Here is a 22,647-nt window from a genome sequence, read left to right on the forward strand (position 1 = left end):
TTTCAAAAGGAGAATTCATCTCCCTCTACTTGACATACCCCACAATTGCTCCTTAATCATAAATAGATTCTTCAGCTAGAAAAACTTTACAATGAAGGGTGTGTTTGGTACGAAGTAAAATGTTTTCCTAGACAATCATAAATTGTTCCTTATTTTTTGGTGTTTGGTATACTATAGAGTGAGGTGGAGGGAGCAGGGTGGGGTGGGGGGAGAGAATGAGCGTAGAATTTCCATTTATGGAATTTATTTTTTTCATACACCCCATTATGAAAGTCCTGATTTTTAAGAAATTTATTTTCATAGAGAATGTTTTTTTAACTCATCAAACATGAGAAAATATTTTTTTGACCAATCAAATAGAAGAAAATTAGAATTTATGTTTTCTTTCCTGCCAAACACACCCGAAATCTGTAATATTACTTAAAGCAAGTTGTTAAAGATTTTCATAAAACTCCAAAAAAGCAATCTGTTTGCTTTTTCTTTACTCTTCTTTAGCTATTCTTCCTTCTCATCAAGGAACTTAAGAATATCCTTGTCACTTCCTAGTTCTGTCCAAAGGACTCAAAATATCAATGGATTTGCAAATATTTATCTATCCAGAAATCATGTTGCTTCTTTGTTTAGCATTACAAACCAAACTCTGATAATCCCCGTCTATGCTGGGTAATTTCATGTGTACAATTGTTGCTTTTGCTGGGTTTTTCATATCTATTTTCCTTAATTTTTCTGTTCCCTTAAATCAGCTCTAAGGCCATCTCCAACCCTTGCCTCCATTTTCTCCTCCAAAATAGAGTAAAGTTACTCCAACCATTACTCCATGTTTTACTCCAAAAAAGAATATTTCATTTTATATTCTTCTCACTCTTCAATATTATATTATTATCTTTTATTTAAATTTTATTTTCTTATTTCTATTAAAGAAATTCTATCTTTTCTTTTTTTTTACATATTCATCACATATAATTTAATATAAAATTATTTTATACCATAAATTTTTAAATAATATAATTTGTGAGCAAATATTATAGATTATATATATTAACGGATAATTCAAATAAAAGTAAAATCATTGAGATACAGTATAATTAAATACATATTACATTATGCTAAATTTAGATTAAATATTGCATAAATATTCAACCTCCACCTCTAGTAAAATCGATGTGGATTCTATTATCGATCCGACTCGTCGTGAATTTTTGTGATAAGAACAACGACGAATAATGTATAAAAGAAGTTAACAATTTTCACAGTCACAACCACAACAATACTCGACCCCATTCACTCAATACTATAATAATTTTGGTGTATCTGGAAACGACATAGGTCCCTACTAAGTTATTATGCTATTTACCGTAGTTTCAATTTTTATGTATTTTAATTTAATGTATTTTCAATTTTCATGTATTTCCAATTTTAATGTATTTTTAATTTTCACTTTTCAATTTTAGCAACATCTAATATTTTATATTCGCACCTTTCAATTTTAGCAACATCTAATATTTTATATTTGCACCATTCATTTTTTGAGATTATTATATATTTTTTGTATAATTATAACTTATAATAAAATTAACTTACAGTTTTACATAAAAATAATAAATGCACGAAAATTAATTTATCAAAATTATACGCCAAAGTTAAGATGTAAAATTAATATTATAAAGATATTACATAAACATAATTAGGTATATATAAAGAGATAAATTAAAAGAGTTAAATAATAAAAATAATAATAAAGTAATGATGAATAGTAATGGATGAGATGAATAGTGTCACCCCAAATTTGGAGTAACACTATTCATCCCCATTTTTGGGGCAAAAATGGGGGAGCATTGGAGTCACATTTTGGCAAAAAAGGACTGCATTTTGGAGAAATGGGGAGGGTTGGAGATGCCCTAAGTGAATGCTTTTCGAGCTTTTCGGTGGTGTACACTTTCTGCCGGCGTTCTGAAAATTTAGATTCTTTATTTTTCTTTGTGTTTTCCAAAATATTTAGTACTATGGATGTTCATGTGTTGGTTTGACGTGGTTTGAAAGATTTTGGTTTGATATTTTGATTTTCGATTTTAAAAACATTACACTAATGCTATATTGAAATAAATTCGGTATGATTTTATTTTTTATTTTTGGTTTTGATTTCAGTTTGTACGGTTATATATTTTCGGTATTACTCTTTAATATTATATTCTATCAACTAAATTTAGATATAGTTAAAACTTATAAGCATGATTCACGAAATCGATCTTTCAAACTCAAGAAAAAAGAATAAATTAAAATAAAATATTAACTCATTTTAAAACAAGAGCCTCGTTCTTTGCTGGAAAAGAAAAGCAATGAAAAGCAGCCACCATATTATTTGAAGTCAAATGCCACGAAGTTATTTTGATCAATTCTTTGAATGAATCAGATGTGTATGAAATAATCATCTATTAACAGTTACACATATTGAATTTACAATAAAAGACTACAAAGAGTTATTATTCATGTGTAAAAGATGACATTTAAAGTTACAGGAAATATGACCCTTATAAATGAAATTACTTTTTCCTTTTAATAAATCACTTATAAGCAAATTACAGTGTGAGCTAATTATTTTGATGAAAGTTAAAATGAAAAAGGAAAACAAAATTTTGAACTCTAGAGTATTGAGTGAGAGCAAGCACCACAGGGGGCGAGTGGCACTGAAATCTTAAAAAAATGAAGTGTGGTAATTGAGAACTTATGGTAAAAAGTGTTGGCCATATAATAATATAATCATCACTCTATGGTAATGGGACTCTTTACTCTCTTTTGAGGTAATTAATTATTTTAATTATTACTCTTACATAAAAGATCATTATCTTGGGGCTTTGACCAGAAAAAAGACAAAAGCAAAGCAAGTGGGTGGCGTCCTATTATGGACCATAGTTCCATTTGGGTTTAGGGAGTAAATTTTGGGCGCCCTATTTGGTCGGTTATTTTTAACTTGTAATCTTGTATTTGCACTCATTTTTTTTGTTAAAAGCATTTTAAAAAAGACGATTTTACCCTTCTTTAATAAAAGACTGTTGACAAAAATTAGGACAAAATTTTAGCATGTTTGTATATGAAATTTTAGCAAATGAACTAAATAACTTCAGCATGCATTAGCAAAAACTCATTAGAAAACTACATACTGCAAGACAAAAACTTAAGCATGTTTAGTTTAAAGTTTTAGCAAATGAACTAAAAAACTTCAGCTTGTTTAGACTGAAATTTCGGATAAAACTCATGACAAAATTATAGACTGCAGGACAAAACTTTAGCATGTTTTGGTATGAACTTTTAGAAAATGAACTGAATAACTTCAGCATGCATTAGCAAAAACTCATTAAAAAATTACATACTGCTCGACAAAAACTTAAGCATATTTAGTCTGAAGTTTTAGCAAATCAACTAAAAAATTTCAGCATGTTTAGGCTGAAGTTTCGGATAAAATTCATGACAAAATTATAGATTGCAGGATAAATAACTTTAGCATGCATTAGCATGAAGTTTTAGCAAACAATTTCATGCTACATTAGCATGAAGTTTTAGCTTGTATTCGATTAAAACTTCAGACTTAAGCATGAAACAACTTTTTTCTATATCCTTCACGCATTAAATTTGAAGTTTTGAAAATTTTTTGAAGATCCATAAGTGAAAACTTCATGCTATATCCGTCAAACAACTTCATGCAAGTGTGATTTTGAAGATGAATTTGGTTCAAGTTTCTGGTTTTTTGATAAAGCTGCTGAGAGAAGAGGAGGAGATCTTTTTTCATGAATGAGGTTGTAGATCAAGCGATTAATGCATGATGTAAGTTTTATATCTTTTGTTAGGGGTATAATTGTCATATTATTACAGACCTTTTTGTCAGCTAACTACCAAATCAATAATTTTTTAAAATAGGGTACAAGTTAAAAAGTAGCACAAATATAAGGTACGGGTGCAAATCCCTGAAAATCTTCACTTGCAATGTTTTTGGCCAAATTTATTAAATACTTGATGTATCCTTTATTACAATTTTATCATTTAATTATAGTCAATTCTTTCCCAAGTTTTAATAGAAATGGATATGGTGTTTAACCCAATCTAAAAGTTAGTTCAAGTGATGATGAGTTTAATATCTTATGAGGATGATATAACATAGTTATACGTTTAATTGATATGTAACACGTCATACATAAAAGCTCGACATATGAAGCATAGTAACGTAATATAAAATGAATCAAAATTGAATAGCATGAAGTACTTGGCTTGAATAACATATTAAGAAAATGGTTCTTGAGCTGAATTGAACTCTAAAAACTAGTGCATGTAGAAAAATTATTCAATATCATATAAAAAACTACTCACTATACAAATTCTAATAGAGCCACAGTTAATTAAAATATATTTTACATATTAATTTATGATACATGTAAGCTACTCGCCGTACAAACTCTAATAGAGCCATAGTTAATTACATATTTTATATATGAATTATGATACATATAAAATTTTTAAAAAGTAATATTGTTCACTTATTTTATTTGATATAAGTTTATGCAATTAATTGTAAAAATGTAAAATATGAAAAATTCTGGAATATCACAACTTATAATAAAAACTATTTTTTTTAAAAAAATTCAATAATACTCCTCGGAAAGTCAAACATTAGCAACTCAATTAATAGCCTGTTTGGCTAAGCTTTTTTTTTGGGTCAAAAGTACTTTTTTTGGCCAAAAGTATTTTTTTCCAAAAAAAAGAGGTGTTTGGCCAAGCTTTAGAAGGAAAAAAAAGTGATTTGAGGAGAAACAAAAATAGTTTTTGAGAAGCAGAAAAAAGTAAATTCTCTCCAAAAATACTTTTAAAGCACTTTTGAGAAATGAATTTTTTCCTTCCTATACAATATTTGAAACTTATTTACCAAAATTGTCCTAGTTTTGTATATTACCCACCATAAATAATGATTACTTACAAATTATATACAATCTATTATTAGTGCCTTAAATTAGAGGATTCAGTTATATTCTTTTCCTTTTTCTCTCCAATCCTCTTTCCCATTTACTCACGCCTCTCTCATCGGTTTTTCTTTCATTCTTTATCACTCTCTCTCTCAATAAAATTTGTGAATGATCACTTTGTTCCAGCATTTTTCTACTTATTCTTCGCACTTTACCATTTTGCCAAAAATTAATTAAAACTAGATTAAGCACAAAACAAATAACAGGTGGCGGTCATACTTCTTCTTAACCATTCCTTTTGTTATTTTGCAAATAAGTACTCCTCCTAATCAACTGTTTAACGGACAACCCTCAAAATGATTCTTTCTTTCTCTTTAAAAAACCGCCCCACACAAAAGAAATAGTAAAGCATCATTAAACAATATTGTAATTAGAAAATGAAGTTGGAATCTGATGGATAAATTAAGAAAACATATTTATATATTTTATACTATTGTAGTTTATAGAAGTGCATGACGAAACAGAAGACAAATAAATATATTTCCTTAATTGTCAGCGTCAATCGTCATACACTATTTGGTTTAGTTTTGCTATTATTTTGTTTTCCTGGTATTTATTTAGTAAAAATGGAATATTATTTTTATTTTATTCTATCACTTACTAATGAAATAAAAAAAAAATCACGCGATAAATGTTAATTTAAGTGACAACAACTTAAAATAAAGATAGTATTAACGATCCTCTCTTAAATTCCAATCAAAACTTCATCTCTTAATACCATTTTGATACATATTAACAACTTTATGTAAAAAGATAGTATTGATAACTTAAATACAAATTTTATATAACGATTCATACATTATACAACTAATTTTTAACTTCCATACAATATTCAAATAAAAAAATAAAAAAACTATAACAGAATACAATTTACATACAACTTTACTACAATTTCATAAGTATATTGTATGTCATGTGTTCTTCTTCTTCCTATTCGAGTTTCAATATGAAATTAAGCCAAAATCACGTATAATATTCACCAAACACCCTCAAAATTGAGATATAAACTCCAAACAGTATTCTCAATTGTTTGCAACAACACCCAATTCAAACAAATAATGATTTTTGAAAACCCAAATTCGATTTCAAAGTTTCAAAGCTTTTTAATGACTGTTAATGATGGAGAGTCAAACACCCTCAAAATTTATTGATTGACAATTTTAATTTGAACACCAATTGTGCAACATGAAAAGGAAGTTGCTAAGTTAAAACGATTAAAATACATTGATGAATTCCATTAAAACTCTATACAACAAGAAAGCATAAAATAATAGAGAACATCAAATGAAGAAAAATTGGGGGAAAAAATAGAGAAGGAGATTAGAGAGACGAATAGAGAGAGAGAAGACAAGTGTAAAGGGATAAGGAAATAACTGATATTCCTTATTCGATTTATAATATAAATGGATACTTATTTAAAACTTATTTGTATAATTGGTAAATTGTATACGACAATATAATTAAATTGAAACTTGAGTAGTGGGTAATAAGTTTTTAAATATTGTATAGGAAGGTAAAAATCACTTGAGAAAAATATACTTAAAAATAATTTTTAAAAGTTTGTCCAAATACTAATTATTGCTCAAAAGTATTTTTCTAATTAATTAGTCAAACACAAACTTCTTATCACCATAACCATTTTTTTTGAAAAATAATTTTGAGAAAAACACTTCTTAAAATAACTAATTTTAGAATTTAGGCCAAAATTAAGTTTGTTTTTCCAATGACGATAGTTAGCAAGCAGGCACCACCCTACTACTCGATAGTGTCACTAGTCTTTCAAGAACATAGGTAACTGTGTGTGTGTGTGAGAGAGAGAAACCTTGCCTACTCTATCGTGTCTGACTTGGGGGTCTCAACTTCCCCTTCCCCACCTCATACTCTCCAAAAATTCAAGAAAAATAAATCTACTAATCACTTGTATTACCCTTAATTTCTCACCTTGTTCAAGTGTATCTTGTTCCTGTTGATAAAGGGGTTAAAGATTTTAGAATCTGTTGTGTCTTTGTTCAGATCCAATTTATTATCTTTTTCTCTTACTTGGTAAGTTTGCTTTGCCTCTTTCTGTAACTTCTTTAGCATCTGCATACAACTGTTTGTGTTTATGTAATTATGTAGTATGTAAGTGTTTTTTTTTGTTCTTCTGACTGATGAGACAAGTTATGAGTTTTTACTTGTTTTCAGTTGCTTCTGTATAGTTCATGCTACATACGCGGATCTAGGATTTTATATCAGTAGCTGCCTGCTAATTTGTGGCAGTGAGTGCAAACTTAGTTAGATAATTAAAATTTTGACTTATACGTAGTTCAAGTAGAGTGCTTCTTGTGAGGCATCTGACAATATAGTGGTGTTATTTGAAATCGTCTGCTAATCTCTAATTTTAGCAATAATTATCTGGTACATTGTTCCATTTGGATTCCATTACTTGTTCTGTATTTATTTCCTTTGTTTGAATATGCTTTGAAGTTTGATTTTTGAGTATTTCCTCCAATTGTTTTTTGGGGGGGGGGGGTGTGTGTGTGGTTGCATTACTTTATTGCCAATTTATTGAGATAAGGGGATATGCTTTTTGACATTGAGTTTTCTTATGTTATGGTTTGCAGGTTTGAGTCAGTTGACTTAGTTAGTACCTGTGCTCGGACGTTGATGACCATCGTAAATTTGGTCATGTAGCTGATATCGAGTATCTGATTGGTATAATTTAGACCCATTCGAGCACAGAATCTTGAAGTGGCTTCCTTGATCAGTCCTCTGCTGCAGCAGTTTCTTAAGTTATTTATATAATTTTGACTGAAATCTTGATGGAAACATTGAGGTTTAAGTAGGTTGAAGGTCATTATACGGCAATGGGTGGCCTCTGCTCTAGAAGAGCCACCAGTGAGAATACAACAGGTCGTGGCCTTCCACATGTCAACGGCCACTTTAATTATGGTGCTGGAACAGTTTATCAGTCGCATAGGTTGCCCACACAGGCTAATAATGAGTCTATGCAATCTCCACCGGGCGAAAGCGCAGAAAAACAACCGAGTGAACTAGCATTCTCTTTTCCGGAGTTGAATGCAGTTTCTCATGGGGTTGATATGGATGATATCAATGATGGAATTCCTCGATTGTCTAGGGCTTTATCAAATAAAACCAGATCAACAAGGTCAAAGCAAGTTGCCATGGCAAAGGTGAGTGGTTACCCTATTCGTTGTTATTTCCTTTGACTATAACCTGATGCTTCTTACCTTTTCCCCTCATTATATTTGTGATTATGTAGAATATTTCAATTTTACTGTCTTGACAATAACCAAATGTCAGATAGGTTGTAGGAAGATACAACGGTGAATGATAAAAACTCCTGAATTTAAGTGGTAAAAGGTAGAGAATCTACAAAGAAATGTAACTCTCTATGAAAGACACCAATCGTCTATACAAATTGGAATCACATGGGTGGACCAAAAAAGGGGACAAGAGGCTATTCCTCAAAGTACAAAACCATTTCCTTCCCTTCAAAAGGTCTTCTATTTATCTCTTTCCATGTAACCAACCTGAGTACTAGTGGAGCAACATCCCACACTCTTCGTCTTCTCCTTTGTCTTCTAAATTCCCAGCTGAACAGTGCCTCCTTCACGGTGTGAGGCATCACACATGGCAACCCGAACCATCTGGAAATCTTCCATATCAAATAAAATCCCCTGGTCAGCTTTCTTTATACTTTTTGACTTAAGATGCTGCACTGCTACTTTACTCTTACTTGGTATTGATGGCGATATAATTTACACGTACATACAGGATTATTTTGGACATCCTTTGGCAATAATTCTTGTTTTATTCAGAGTATTAATTTCCAAACAATTAAAATTATTGGTTATGTTTCTAAATGGTAATATCTAATTGTTTTATATTTGCTTGACAGGTTTCAGAAGTGAGTTCACTTTTGGGCAGAGCTGGTACGGTGGGGCTTGGCAAGGCAGTAGATGTGTTGGACACGCTAGGTAGCAGCATGACAAATTTAAGCCTAAGTGGTGGCTTTGCGTCCAGCATGGCAACCAAGGGAAATAAAATTTCAATTTTGGCATTTGAAGTGGCAAATACAATTGTCAAGGGCGCCAATCTTATGTATTCCCTTTCAAAAGAGAACATTAAGCATTTGAAGGAGGTGGTGCTCCCTTCTGAAGGTGTGCAGCGGTTGATATCAAAAGATATGGATGAACTCTTGAGAATTGCTGCAGCAGACAAAAGGTGCTAAAGAGTCTGAAATAGCTTTTTGCATGAACATTCATATATCACATGCTACTTTCAATTTCTTTTTGCTCAACACTGAGATGCTTGTTGTAATTTGACAGGGATGAGCTGAAAATATTCTCTTGTGAAGTGGTTCGCTTTGGAAATAGTTGCAAAGATCCTCAATGGCACAACTTAGACCGCTACTTTGAGAAGTATTTAAAACTAACATTAGTCCAGTTTTGCTAGCTCTGTTGTTACTGCTTCGGAAATGAATTTTCACATCATCTGTAGTTCATTCCATTACATTCAGGTTGGAATCAGAATTGACACCTCATAAACAATTAAAAGAAGAAGCCGAGTCTGTGATGCTGCATTTAATGACCTTGGTACAGTATTCAGCTGTAAGTTCCATCTCAACCTCTATATTTCTCGACCTTTTTTTCTTCTTTTTTTTCCTATTTCTTTCATTATCTTTCCATTTTCTTTGATAAATTAAAATAAAGTTATTGATGTGAAGGGCTCTGGTATACAATATAGATATAAAAGTAGAGAACTTCACACAAAAACTTATTCTTCATGAAAAGCATCAATGCAGAATCTCATATGTATTCCAACAATTAAAAGAAGTTCCTCTGATCTGTACAACAAGTATTTCAACCCTTCAAATGCGCATCCAATCCTAGTGGTCAGTGAAGTGGGTGACCATGGGGTTATGGGTTGAGAAGTTAGTCCATGATACTATGTATTGTGTGTGAGAGAGAGTGATAGAATGAGTTAGTTGGTGCAATAGCAATGAGGGGGTGCGAGGAGCAGAAATGCTTGATGGGAGTTGTCTTAAAGAGTTTCTCATGGATTGTTCCAGGATCTGGTCGGTAATGAGTGCTTCTTTACAATTAAGCCCATTAAATTCAATTCTAACTTACAAAAATTTTGTTTGATCATCTCGGGACAGGTCAGTTCTATATTCGCTATGGCAGATTAGTCTTGTCTATTTTAATGGGATTTAATAGCTTCATGCTTATCATGGATGCTTGGAGTGCAAGCATTGTTGCCTTCTTATTACTTAACACTTTATGAAAGCGAAGACATCTCGTTGCATTACACCTTTCTCGCAATTGCTAAATTCTTCTTTTTCGAAAAAAGTAAAAGAAAAAAGTAGACAAGACTATCTGATCTTAGTTAATTTTAATTATTATGCCTTTCGCAGGAACTGTACCATGAATTGCATGCATTGGACAGAATTGAGCAAGATTGTCGACGTAAAGTTCAAGAAGAGGATACTTCAAATGCTACTCAGAGAGGTCATCTCTCCACAGATACTCTCTTTGTGTTTTTAGCTTCTATTTTAAAGCAGCTGATCTGTCTAGGAATAATTCATTCTCAAAGTTTATATAAACTATTTTCTACAATGAACTGCCTCCAGTTTGTCATGTCATTAGTAACTTACCAACATTTGAGGTGTTGTGGGCCTAGACGGAGCACTCCTTCTTGGGGTTTCCATGGGGTGCGACAAATATCCTAATGGAGAAATCTTGAACAGGTAGACTCTGTCGTCGTTTTATAGCTAGATAGGAATTAGACGTAACACGATTCTAAAGAGAAAAACTTTAGTCACTTTTCTTTGTTTGAAAGGACAAAAAAAGAGATGGTATATATACCTAAATATTAATCCGTTAAAATTCTCAAGAGAGTGCCCTTGATCTTTATCTCTTTCCTTCTTTTGACATCCCTCTAATTTTCTCTCAATTGTTTCAAATTTTCAATCACATGGTCCTATACTGTCCGCTCCTTGCTAGATGCTCCAGTGGGAGGCCGAGATAGGTCATAGGCAAACTACCTACTCTTCATCAAAGCAATGTTTAGTTCTTATTTAATAAAATCAGATCTTCTATCTGATTGCAAAATATCAATCATATTTGGTAAAAAATCATCATCAAATTTGATAACTAATGCAAACCAAAAAGACCTTAAGTCTATAGGAAACTAGCATGTACGCTATGCAGGCGTCTTACTGATTCCCGACAGCATTTAGGACATTGTTTTCTGGAGTGGTTACTTTAACTTTTTGTTTGCCCTGTGTAAGGGAATTCTAGTTGTTGAGGCTATTCCGTACTTTTAGTTGGTGTATAGATTGTTTCTCCAACTTCATGTGATTCTATGGGACGTGAGACCTTTGTTTCCTTATCCAGCTTCCTCTTGGTTATTCTTGCATTATCTTCTTTTACTTTTATCTTTTGTATCTATTTTCTTCATACTATTTTTTTATGTTTTTTTAAATACTGTTTTAACGTATAAATATGCAGGAGATAGCCTTGCAATTTTGAGAGCAGAGTTGAAAAGTCAAAAGAAACATGTTAAAAGCTTGAAAAAGAAGTCTCTCTGGTCCAGGGTATTGGAAGAGGTAGCAAGTTAGTGCTGCTTTGTGTTCTCATTTATTCTATTATTCAATACTTGTAATGTGGTTTCCACTTGCTGAACAAGATGGGTGGACTTGTTTAAGAAAAACCACTGAGGTTCCTTTCAATTGACTGTACTAATATGTGCTTTGCCATAATTGAAGGTGATGGAAAAGCTCGTTGACATTGTTCACTTCCTCCATTTGGAGATCCATGCTGCATTTGGCAGCACTGGTAATGCATTTGAAACTTCAACTTAACTTTTTATCATGGTTCTTGGCCTGTTATACAAAACTGTTTTACCGAATTATAAATTTTTTGACCTGATTGCTATAGTTTTACTGAACCTTGCAGATGGAGACCGACCAATAAAAAACAACCATCAGAGATTAGGATCTGCTGGTCTTGCATTACATTATGCGAATATCATTACTCAGATTGATACACTTGTAAGCATCTTATGCACATACAATTATTCGAGAAGCTGCATTGTTGACACTCTCATTAAATCTTTTGCCTTCATTCATATCCTTTATGGAACGTGGAAAAAAGTGGATATAATTCCCCCTTAAGCTAAAATACCTTTTTTTGTTTCTTGTCATAAATATATCGAACATTTATCTTCCTCGTTAATGTTCTGTTTACTCTCAGTTGATCATCATCTTAATCCCAATATATATGCTCTCATCTCATTTTCTTCTTTCATAGAGCTGTATTCTCTCATCTCTTTTTGAAGTTACAAACTTACAATGAAGGATGGAGGTGCATTAATTGGGACCACAAACAAATGCCACACAATCTGCCACATTGAGAATATTCAAATTGCCATTGAATTTGTGAAATTCATATCATGACTAGAATTTGAAAGCGATAAATGGAAGTCCCAAGATTAGCTTGCTCATTGTTAGAAAGCAATACTTTAAGGTGTTGATTCTTTATAGAAGGCATTTGAATTTTGAATTCTTACTCTAAATGCGTTCATGGTTTTCACTATTTCATCCACTTACTCTTAGATGAAGACGTTACACATAGAATAGAATCAAAGTCAGATAGTTAAAAGGGAGAAGCGCTACTGTGGTATCAGAGCCAACCCATCCTTTCGTAATGAGAAGTGCTACGGGGGTGTTATGTTATAAGGATGCCTACTAAAGTGAAAGTGAAAGGTAAATTTTATAGAATAATTATAAGACCAACAATGTTACATGGGGGTGAATGTTGGGCTGCTATAGTCCAACACATCCACAAGATGAATATTGCATAGATAAGATGGATGTGATGTCATACAAGGCTAGACAAGATTAGCAATGACAAAATTCGCTAGAACGTTCAAGTAGTGCACATCGAGGATAAAATCAGAGAAGGCTGCTTGAAATAGTATGGTCATGTCTTGTGTCGGCTGCCAAGATGCACTGGTTTATAGATGTGAAACCATGAGGAGTGAAGGTGTTTGTTTAAAAGGGACAAGGTAGACCTAAAATCACTCGAAAGTAAATTTTCTCGAAGGACCTACAATTTCTTAGGATCCATGCAAAATTTCTTAGGATCCGTGCAAACTTAGCGAAATGTAAAGCACAATGAAAGGAGAAGATATATATATATAGGACTATAGGAAATACCTATTAGTTGAGAAAATGTTTTAGTTATGTTGGCACTTTTGTTTTATGTCGTATGCTTTTCGAGGAGTTGTTTAGACTTTCAGAGAGTTATATGTCAGTGGAAAATATAAAGAACTTCTAGTACTTTTTAAATAATATTTTGTATAATATTGGCGCGAGATGAGTTTAAATGAAGTAACATAGCTGATGAGGATTCATATAGCTGACCCCAACTTGTTTGGATTGAGGCGTAATTATTGTTGTGTTGTTGTCCAAAGATGTTGGATTATTATTAGGTGGGCCTATTACACATCAACTTAAGCACCCTATTTCTTTTTTATTTGATTTTGATTTTTTGACTTGTTTGTTTGAATAAAGATGTAATCTTTTCTTTGTCACCCCAAACGTTCTGGTCCTCGTGCATAGCTGGCTAATATGCCTCATAGTTGACACTTGTAAATGTTTGGAAGTCAATTGTTGGTCACTCTAGGTGAATCATTACCCATGTTGGAATTTGGAGACTGCCTCAAATTCTTGAAGGTTTATACTTTTCTTAAAAGATTCTCACTAGACAGCCAAATACATTGTTTCTTTAGTCAGTAAAGGTCCCTTAAGTAATGGGATCATATAGCTTACAGTTTTTATAATCTTGCTGAAATTGTAACTAATTGGTATTTTGGAGTAGCATCCATGTTAACCTACTAGGTTGTCAGAACATTTTAAAAAAATATTTTTAAATTTAGTTATTTGTTGACATATTTCTAATTGGAAAATACAAAATGAGAGTACCACATTTTACATGATCAGGTTACTCGATCAGGTTCGGTTCCCCCAAATACAAGAGATGCTTTATACCAAGGGTTGCCACCAAGCATAAAGTCAGCTTTGCGATTCAAACTGCAATCGTTCCAGCTCAAGGAAGAGGTGTTTTCTCGTTTAAGGTTTTTGTGTGTGTGGGGAAAGGGGGGAAGGGGGTGCAAGTTTCTTCCTTCTAGGTAATTGAATGTTAGTAACATTCTAAATATTCTTTTGGTGCAGTTAACTGTGCAACAAATCAAAGCTGAAATGGAGAAAACACTGCAGTGGCTTGTTCCCATGGCAACCAATACAACCAAGTAAAAATACGATGCCTTACAATGTATTATTCGTTGCTTACAGTTTTGCCATGATTCTTCATATGTTTCTTAGTCTGAGGTACTTTCTGGTCAGCTATACTATGTTAGTTGGTAAAAGGAATTCTAATTTGAGTTTTCTTGAGACTCTTAATTCAGGGGGTTGTTTGTTTGGAGGTTGTCCTTATAGATTTTACATGAGCTAAATTGAACATTATACCTTGGCGTATTTCAACTATTCTCTCCTTTGACTGTTCTAGTTCAGATTGTTATTTCCATCATTGTTACACAGTGTTAATGAAAATTGTTGCAGGGCCCACCATGGCTTTGGATGGGTTGGAGAATGGGCAAATACCGGGTGAGCTCAACTGAATGAAACTTGTTCTTAACTGCTTGAACCAGTTTTATGGAAAGCATGTATACTCATTTGGTCTGAAATGCACAGGAAACCTGCTGGCCAGACTGATCTACTTAGAATTGAGACACTCTATCATGCCGATAAGGAGAAAACCGAAGCGTATATTCTTGAACTGGTGGTGTGGCTTCATCATCTTGTCACTCTGTCAAGAAATGCTCCAAACGGTGGAATTAGATCTCCTGTGAAATCTCCAAGCTATTACCCTAATCAAAAGATGAATCAGTTAACACACAAGCCAAGTTCTCCGTCTCCCGCATTAACTGTTGAAGACCAAGAAATGCTTCGGGATGTAAGCAAGAGAAAACTGACTCCTGGAATTAGCAAGTCTCAAGAATTCGATACAGCAAGAACAAGGTTGAGCAAGTTCCATAGGCTGAGTAAGAGTAGTAACCATTCCCCTATAAGAGAAACTAGGAAGGACCCCTTTCCCATCAGGAGACCCTCTTCTGTTCCAGTGATCGACTTTGACATTGACCGACTCAAAGCTTTGGACGTCATTGACAGAGTGGACACCACTCGAGGTTCATAATGGTACAATATTATAGCTGCATTGGCAGAGAGGGATCTTTTATTTGATGCGTCGTCTTTCTACTGCATTTGATTATTTTCCGCTGAAATGGCTGCCTTTCTGCGCGAGCTGAGCCGATCATCTTCCTCTGGTGCCTTGTATTACGACTTAGTTTGTGTTGGTGAATCAGATGTCAGAAACACGTTGAAGTTCTGCAATCTGTTCTGCTGCAATTTTTCCAGTAAATTTAGGGTACTATGATGAGTGAAAGTGATTTTTTGTCTGTCTTTTCCGTTTTCTAAAAACAAAATACATGGGATACAGGCTTGGTTGAGCTATCTGGTACCTTGAAACCTCTCGGGAGAGCTGGCGGATAGGGGGGTGGGGGAAATTTGATAGAGCTGAGCTTTTTAGTAGAGGTGAATTGATGTGACTCCCACAATTCCATCATCGTATGTACAGAATGTTGTTCTATATTATTTTTTCCTTTAATAGTCAAAAGCTTGTTCTTTGTTTCTCCTATATAATCCTTTGTTCCTTATTAGTGGAGAGTATTTTCAGGCCATAAGCAAGTGATTGCTACGTCTACGTTCTTTTTTTTTTTTTTGGTTCTTGGGTTTTCTCGAAGATAAATACACTTTTATTCCTACAAATGTGGATGTGTTTGCTGTGTTGCGTAATTTTCTGAATATATAGCTACTTAGTTAAATAGTATAGACAGTGTATATGTTTGTTGTATCGCCCAATATAGCGTGTCTGCTGCAAAAGAATGACAATCTCTTTAATAACTGGACTTCCGTTTAAAAAGACCAAAGTCACGGTACACTCCTGAATTTTCTTGTCTCAGGGAAATCTAGAGCAGGAAGAGGTAGATTCCATTTTTGGTTTCTTCCATTTCCATTAGAAGAATCCAGAAAAGAAAAAAGAAAAAAGAAAGATAAAACAGAGATCAAGAACTGGAGAAGAGAAAGAGCGTTTCTTTTTCTTTCTATCTGGCGCTCTACAGGGGCGCCAGAGATCTTTTTCGCTCTCAGAGTTATTGTACATTTTAAGAAAAGAAAAAGAAAAGAAGGAAGAGAGAATAAGAATATCTCCTCTCTCTCTATTACGTTTTTCCTTTTTCAGTACCGTAACAGGTATTGAAGCTTTCCCATTATCCTTCTCATGCATTTTCATCCTTTATATAGCCGAAGATGAGATTGAGACTGAAACACATTTCTTCTTGTGATTTTGTTTTGTGTAACGTGAGAATATGTTAATATGACTTTTGTTTTTTGTTTTGGCATGTTAGAATGCCAATATTCTCTTTGGCCAAAGCTCGACTTTAATTTGTTACAGAAACCAATCTAGTTCAGTAGCATAGCTAGGCCGAGCTGAGCTCAAATATTCTTGAAAATCTTAATCCATTATAGGAACAAGACATTATTTCCTTTCTTATATATTATGATCAATCATATTAATTATAAAATACACAAAAAATATCCTTCTTTCATCATTATAATACAACAAAATCAACATGGTTATAAATCTCTATTTAATATTATAGGGGTAAATTTCACAAATGGTCATATAACGATATTTTTTTTCACCAAAGTCATATAACTATATTTTCTCACAAAAACCATAAAACTTTCACTAACTCACACAAAAATCTTAGCGACCGGAAAAAAAATAACTTTCCGATAGTATTTTCTTATATCATATTTTTTATTTTAGTCTAATAAATAATAACCCAATTAAAATAGGAGCAACATACATTTTTAGCCGCTCACTTATTAACATTAAATCTTTTAATCAATTTCAATCCAATCATTTAGATACATATATTCCCCAGACCCCGCGCTATAACTTAGAGCACAGAGTTGCCCTTTTTTTATTTAGATGCATATAATTTGTTTTAAATATTTTCATAATTTTGTAGACTAAGTCATACATAACTTAAACACGGATTGATATTTCAATGGAGAGTGAAGTTCAACAACCATATTCAGCTGTTCCAGTACTGCCGCCACGTTGGAAGATAGTAATGGTGGCATCCATAGCTGCTGGAGTTCAATTCGGATGGGCACTTCAGCTCTCTTTGTTAACTCCTTATTTACAGCTTCTTGGTATTCCACATAGATATGCTTCAATTATATGGCTTTGTGGACCTATTTCTGGAATGATTGTTCAGCCTGTGGTTGGTTACTTAAGTGACAACCTCTCCTCCACCTTTGGCCGCCGTCGGCCTTTCAATGTCGCCGGCTCCTCCCTCGTCGCCGTCGCTGTCATCTTCATTGGCTTTGCTGCTGATATTGGTCATGCTTTTGGTGATCCTCTTGATACAAAAACTAAGACTCTTGGCATTATTACTTTTATCGTTGGGTTTTGGTACCTTGATGTCGCTAACAACATGTTACAGGTAAATGAAATTAGAGCTTCACTTTAATATGCTCATATTGAAATTTCTTTTTATATTCTTAGGTCAATTACTAGTAATTTCTATAATAAAGATACATAAGTTGATCACAAACTATCGATCTTATATATGGCAAAATGTTATAGATAACTTGTTGAGAGGCGCGTGGGGCGATAAAAAAAATTTAAAAAAGAGCTCACCTAGCCGTTTCTAACAGGGCATTCTATGTACACCCTATAGTTTAGGTATGAAACTCGTAAAATAGTGATACTTAAGGGAGGGGGAGGAGTTTAACCTATTCACTCAAATTTTTATTCCATATGTACTGCCACTTGGAACTCTTTGGAGGAGTTTTTGGAGCGTGATGTTCGCATATGACGCTATGAAAGTTACAATATTGCTGGAATTTCTTAATAGTTTAGGTATAACAGCAAACAAATATCAGAACAAACGATTATAGAGAATTTTGACCGTATATGGTTTGTTGAACGAATTTTGAATGCAGGGTCCGTGCAGAGCATTCTTGGCTGACCTCTCCGGCGGAAAAGCCGGTCGGATAAGGACGGCACAGTCTTGCTACGCATTCTTCATGGCGGTCGGAGGCGTTCTGGGGAACGCCGCCGGTTCATAATCTCACCTCTACACCATTTTCACCTTTACAAAGACAGAAGCCTGTGATGCTCAATGTGCAAACCTAAAGAGCTGTTTTCTCATCTCAGTAGTTTTATTGCTCAGTTTAACAACCTTAGCCTTAACAACTGTGGATGAAAAAGGGCTGCCACAGAAAGATTTCATTAACAGTGAGTAGTATTTGGGTGCATCAGGAAAAAAAGGAGGATTGTTGTTTTTTGGAGAGATGTTTGAAGCTCTAAAGCATTTGCCAAGAGCAGTGTGGATTCTTCTAATGGTCACAGCTGTGAACTGGATTGCTTGGTTTCCATTCACCTTGTATGGCACTGATTGGATGGGCAAAGAGGTATTTAATTAGAAGTATTGTCTTACTTTTCTTTTTAGTTTGTCTTTCTACATTTTTATTTATACTTGTCGATTTGGTTTAAAGACAAAGTCATGCAAGATTGTAATGCAGAGATTAGTAATAATATAAGGATTATATAAAAAGATATTATTTCTTGTTGAATATTTAATATGACATATACATATACTTCTTTTTATTCAAATCATCCACCTAAGCTTTCACTTCCTGTGGCGTGAGGTTTGACATTATCCCTTACATTATTTATTAATAACAAAAAATTAGTACATCACAGAGGGGCCATAATTAAAGCCTTACCTCCAAAACTAGTTAAAGAACCACTTTTATATATGACATATTAATCGGTTCTACTACTTCTATCAAGTTACCCATTGAACTTTTATGAGAGTTTGACATCTTTCAGTTTATAGGATGTCACTAGACTGATATAGTATTAATTTAAAAAAGGAGAGTTTTAGATTTTGAGAATTATACCCTAAGTGGGAGTTGTAAAGTTAAAAGACTACTGACTCAGAATTTTAAAGGTTACAATTTTTTTAGAATTAAAATTAACTTTTTACACTATGCATCTTACTCGTTTTTTTTTCTTTCTTTGTTTGGACAGGTATATGGGGGCACAGTTCGGGACGGGAATCTATACAATAAAGGAGTAAATGCAGGTGTATTTGGGCTTCTGTTGAGCTCATGTGTGCTATGCTTAATGTCACTAGGGATGGAGTGTGTTGGAAAGTGGCTAGGTGGTGCAAAAAGGCTATGGGGGATTGTCAATTTCATCTTGGCTATTTGCTTGGCCATGACTGTTTTGGTTACAAAAATGGCAGAGAAATCACGGCGATACGGCGGCGACGGCGATCTTCTGCCGCCGGATCAAGGTGTCAAAGGTCAGTGCCTTGCTTCTTATTGCTGTTACGGGAATTCCTCTAGCTGAGAGTTCTTCTATTATTTGTAGTATCTGTAATTTGCTACTTTTAACACAAAACAATTAAGTAATGCATTTAAGTGCGTAATATGATAAGCCACATTGCATTACTTAAATGTTTTTTTTCCGTAACTTTTGACGCAGAGTAAAATATTATGTGTAAAAATTCATTAAAATTGTAAAAATAATAGATATGAACCCATAACTTTAAAAATATAATGGGTTTTGTGTTAAAATTTTTTAAACTTAAACCCATAGAGTTTAAATACTGAATTCGCCGCTGGCCCCGTGACCGTAGATTTTCTTTTATTTTTAATTTTTTAGAAATTAATAAACATATAATTCATAAAAAAGTTAAATTTGCACTTTGAGATAAAACACAATGAGTGTTTGGTTACTGAGTAAACTAAAGGACAAAGAGAAAGGATTATGAAATTACAGGCTAACAACTAAAAAAAGCCTTTCTGTTATGAAAATAATTATATTGTGGATGTTCATTTATTACTTCACTATAGATAATCTTCCTGAAAAAGATTATCTATTTAGTACTCTGTTGAAGTTTATCTACAAGCAGCTGATGCAGACAGGTTGCAAGCAGCTCAATGAAATAATTTGCAGCAGCTTCTTATTAAACAGGCATGTTGCAAGCAGCTCATGCAGACAGCTTACAAGCAGCTAAAGAAAAGCCTTGCAGCTGCTTCCTGAAAAGCCTCGCAGCTGCTTCCTTTCTTCTATAAATAGAGGAGTTTTCAGTTCATTATGTACATAAGTTTGAAGTTTGAATAATATATCAATTTCTCTCTATACTTGTCTTTACTTTACAGTTTTTATTTTATAACACGTTATCAACACGGGACTCTGCCATCTCGAGAAAATACTTTGAAAGTATCAGAGGAACGAACTTTTTTCTAAATAATGTCAAATCTTTCTAAACTTGAGTTTGTAGCCCTGGATATATCGGACAAAAGCTACATGTCTTGGGTGCTTGATGCCGAAATTCATCTTGATGCGATGGGTCTGGCAGACACCATCAAAGATAAAAATCAGGCATCAAACCAAGACCGTGCCAAAGCAATGATATTCCTACGCTATCACCTTGATGAGGGCCTGAAAATGGAATATCTTACTGTTAAAGATCCAGTCATAATGTGGAATAATTTGAAAGATAGATATGACCACTTGAATATGGTCGTTCTTCCACAGGCACGTTATGATTTGACTCATCTAAGGTTACAAGATTTTAAATCTATCAGTGAGTATAATTCTGCTATGTTCAGAATTATTTCCCAATTGAAACTATGTGGTGATAATATTACTGATCATGATATATTGGAGAAAACTTTCACCACTTTTCATGCCTCGAATATGCTCCTGCAGCAGCAATATCGAGAGATGGGATTTAAAAAATATTCTGAACTTATCTCACATCTTCTTGTAGGCGAGCAACATAATGAGCTATTAATGAAAAACCATGAAAGCCGACCTACTGGTTCTTGTACATTCCCTGAAGTGAGTAAGACGAACTTCGACCAAGCTAAGCGTGGAAGAGGACGTGGCCCCAGTTGTGGTCATGGCCGTGGTCGGGGAGGAAACTCTAATCGTGGTAATAACAATGCACCAAAGAACCCTCCTCACCACCAGCAGTGGAAAATGAAGGAACAAAAGCATGAAGCGGTGCAAGAAGCAAAGCCAGAAAATGCATGCTATAGATGTGGAGGAAAAGGGCACTGGTCACATACATGTCGTACGCCAAAGCACCTGGTTGAGCTGTATCAAGCCTCCCTGAAAAAGACAGAAAAATGCTGAAGCAAATTTTATTTCTGAAGATAGTTTAGACTTCATGCATTTGGATGTAGCTGATTATTTTGCACTCCCAGAAGGAGAAACAACTCATGTGATCGGTAGTGAATATGTAGAAATGTAAATATTTAAATTTTTGTTGTTTGTAGTAGATAGTATAGTTATGTAATTGTTGTACATAAATAAAAGTTATGCTTTGATAATAATTTTTACTATCATATTTATTTTGTTTATGTCATTTTGAAGAATATGGATAATCCTCAAATTATATTTGGATCAAAGACCAATCATGAAGATATTTGTGTAATTGATAGTGGAACAACTCATGCCATATTCAAATATCAAAAATACTTTTCTTATTTGCATAAGGAAAAAACAAATATTTCTACAATTTCTGGTAATATAAGTTTGATTGAAGGCTCCGGAAGAGCTATTGTATTTTTGTCTAAGGGAACAAAACTTATTATAGACAATGCATTATTCTCCTCCAAGTCCCGAAGAAACTTATTGAGTTTTATAGATATCCGTCGAAATGGGTATCATGTTGAGACAATAGATGAAATGAACGTGGAATATCTTTGTATTGCAAAGAATATTTCTAGCCAGAAATGCATTGTAGAAAAGTTACCAACTTTATCTTCTGGCTTATACTATTCAAAGATTAGTACAGTTAAAACACACTCTATCGTAAACCAGAAGTTTACTGATTCAAATACTTTTGTGCTTTGGCATGGCCGTTTGGGCCATCCTGGATCAATAATGATGAAACGAATTACCAAAAATTCGAGTGGGCATCCATTAAAGAACCTGAAGATTCTTACAAATGATGAATTTTCTTGTGATGCTTGTTATCAAGGCAAAATGATCACTAGACCATCACCAATGAAGGTTGGCATTGAGTCCCCTACCTTTTTAGAACATATACATGGGGATATATGTGGACCTATTCACCCACCAAGAGGGCTGTTTAGATATTTTATGGTCCTAATAGATGCATCTTCAAGATGGTCTCATGTTTGCCTACTATCATCTCGCAACCTGGCGTTTGCAAAGTTATTAGCCCAAATAATTCGATTAAAGGCACAATTCCCAAATTATCCTATAAAGGCTATTCGCCTTGATAATGCTGGAGAATTCTCATCTCAAGCTTTTGATAATTACTGTCTATCAGTTGGAATAAAATTTGAACATCCTGTAGCTTATGTTCATACTCAAAATGGCCCTGTAGAGTCATTTATTAAACGACTGTAATTGATAATAAGAACACGACTTATGAAAATAAAATT

General features: G+C 33.6%; 1 protein-coding gene and 1 pseudogene across 1 annotated transcript; both read left to right on the plus strand.

Annotated features, from left to right (window-relative positions):
- The first annotated feature begins 6,717 nt into the window (after window positions 1-6,717).
- On the plus strand, window positions 6,718-15,772 carry LOC107779345 (protein PSK SIMULATOR 1). The gene is made up of 13 exons (XM_075244290.1): window positions 6,718-7,052; window positions 7,613-8,182; window positions 8,911-9,236; window positions 9,341-9,433; window positions 9,532-9,622; window positions 10,429-10,522; window positions 11,525-11,622; window positions 11,782-11,851; window positions 11,972-12,066; window positions 14,020-14,136; window positions 14,251-14,327; window positions 14,638-14,682; window positions 14,770-15,772. The coding sequence occupies exons 2-13, from the start codon at window positions 7,856-7,858 to the stop codon at window positions 15,269-15,271; spliced, it is 1,935 nt and encodes a 644-aa protein (XP_075100391.1). The 5' UTR covers window positions 6,718-7,052; window positions 7,613-7,855; the 3' UTR covers window positions 15,272-15,772.
- A 1,322-nt stretch (window positions 15,773-17,094) lies between these two features.
- On the plus strand, window positions 17,095-21,470 carry LOC107779349 (sucrose transport protein SUC2-like; annotated as a pseudogene).
- The last annotated feature ends 1,177 nt before the right edge of the window (window positions 21,471-22,647 follow it).

This window comes from Nicotiana tabacum, chromosome 22 (assembly GCF_000715075.1).
Source record: "Nicotiana tabacum cultivar K326 chromosome 22, ASM71507v2, whole genome shotgun sequence".
Classification (NCBI taxonomy): Eukaryota; Viridiplantae; Streptophyta; class Magnoliopsida; order Solanales; family Solanaceae; genus Nicotiana; species Nicotiana tabacum.

Coding starts and splice junctions, on each gene's coding strand:
- LOC107779345 (XM_075244290.1), top strand. CDS start 7,856: ATGGGTGGCCTCTGCTCTAGAAGAGCCACCAGTGAGAATACAACAGGT. Junction 9,434..9,531: donor TTAGACCGCTACTTTGAGAA/GTATTTAAAACT, acceptor CATTACATTCAG/GTTGGAATCAGAATTGACAC. Junction 14,137..14,250: donor CGTTCCAGCTCAAGGAAGAG/GTGTTTTCTCGT, acceptor CTTTTGGTGCAG/TTAACTGTGCAACAAATCAA.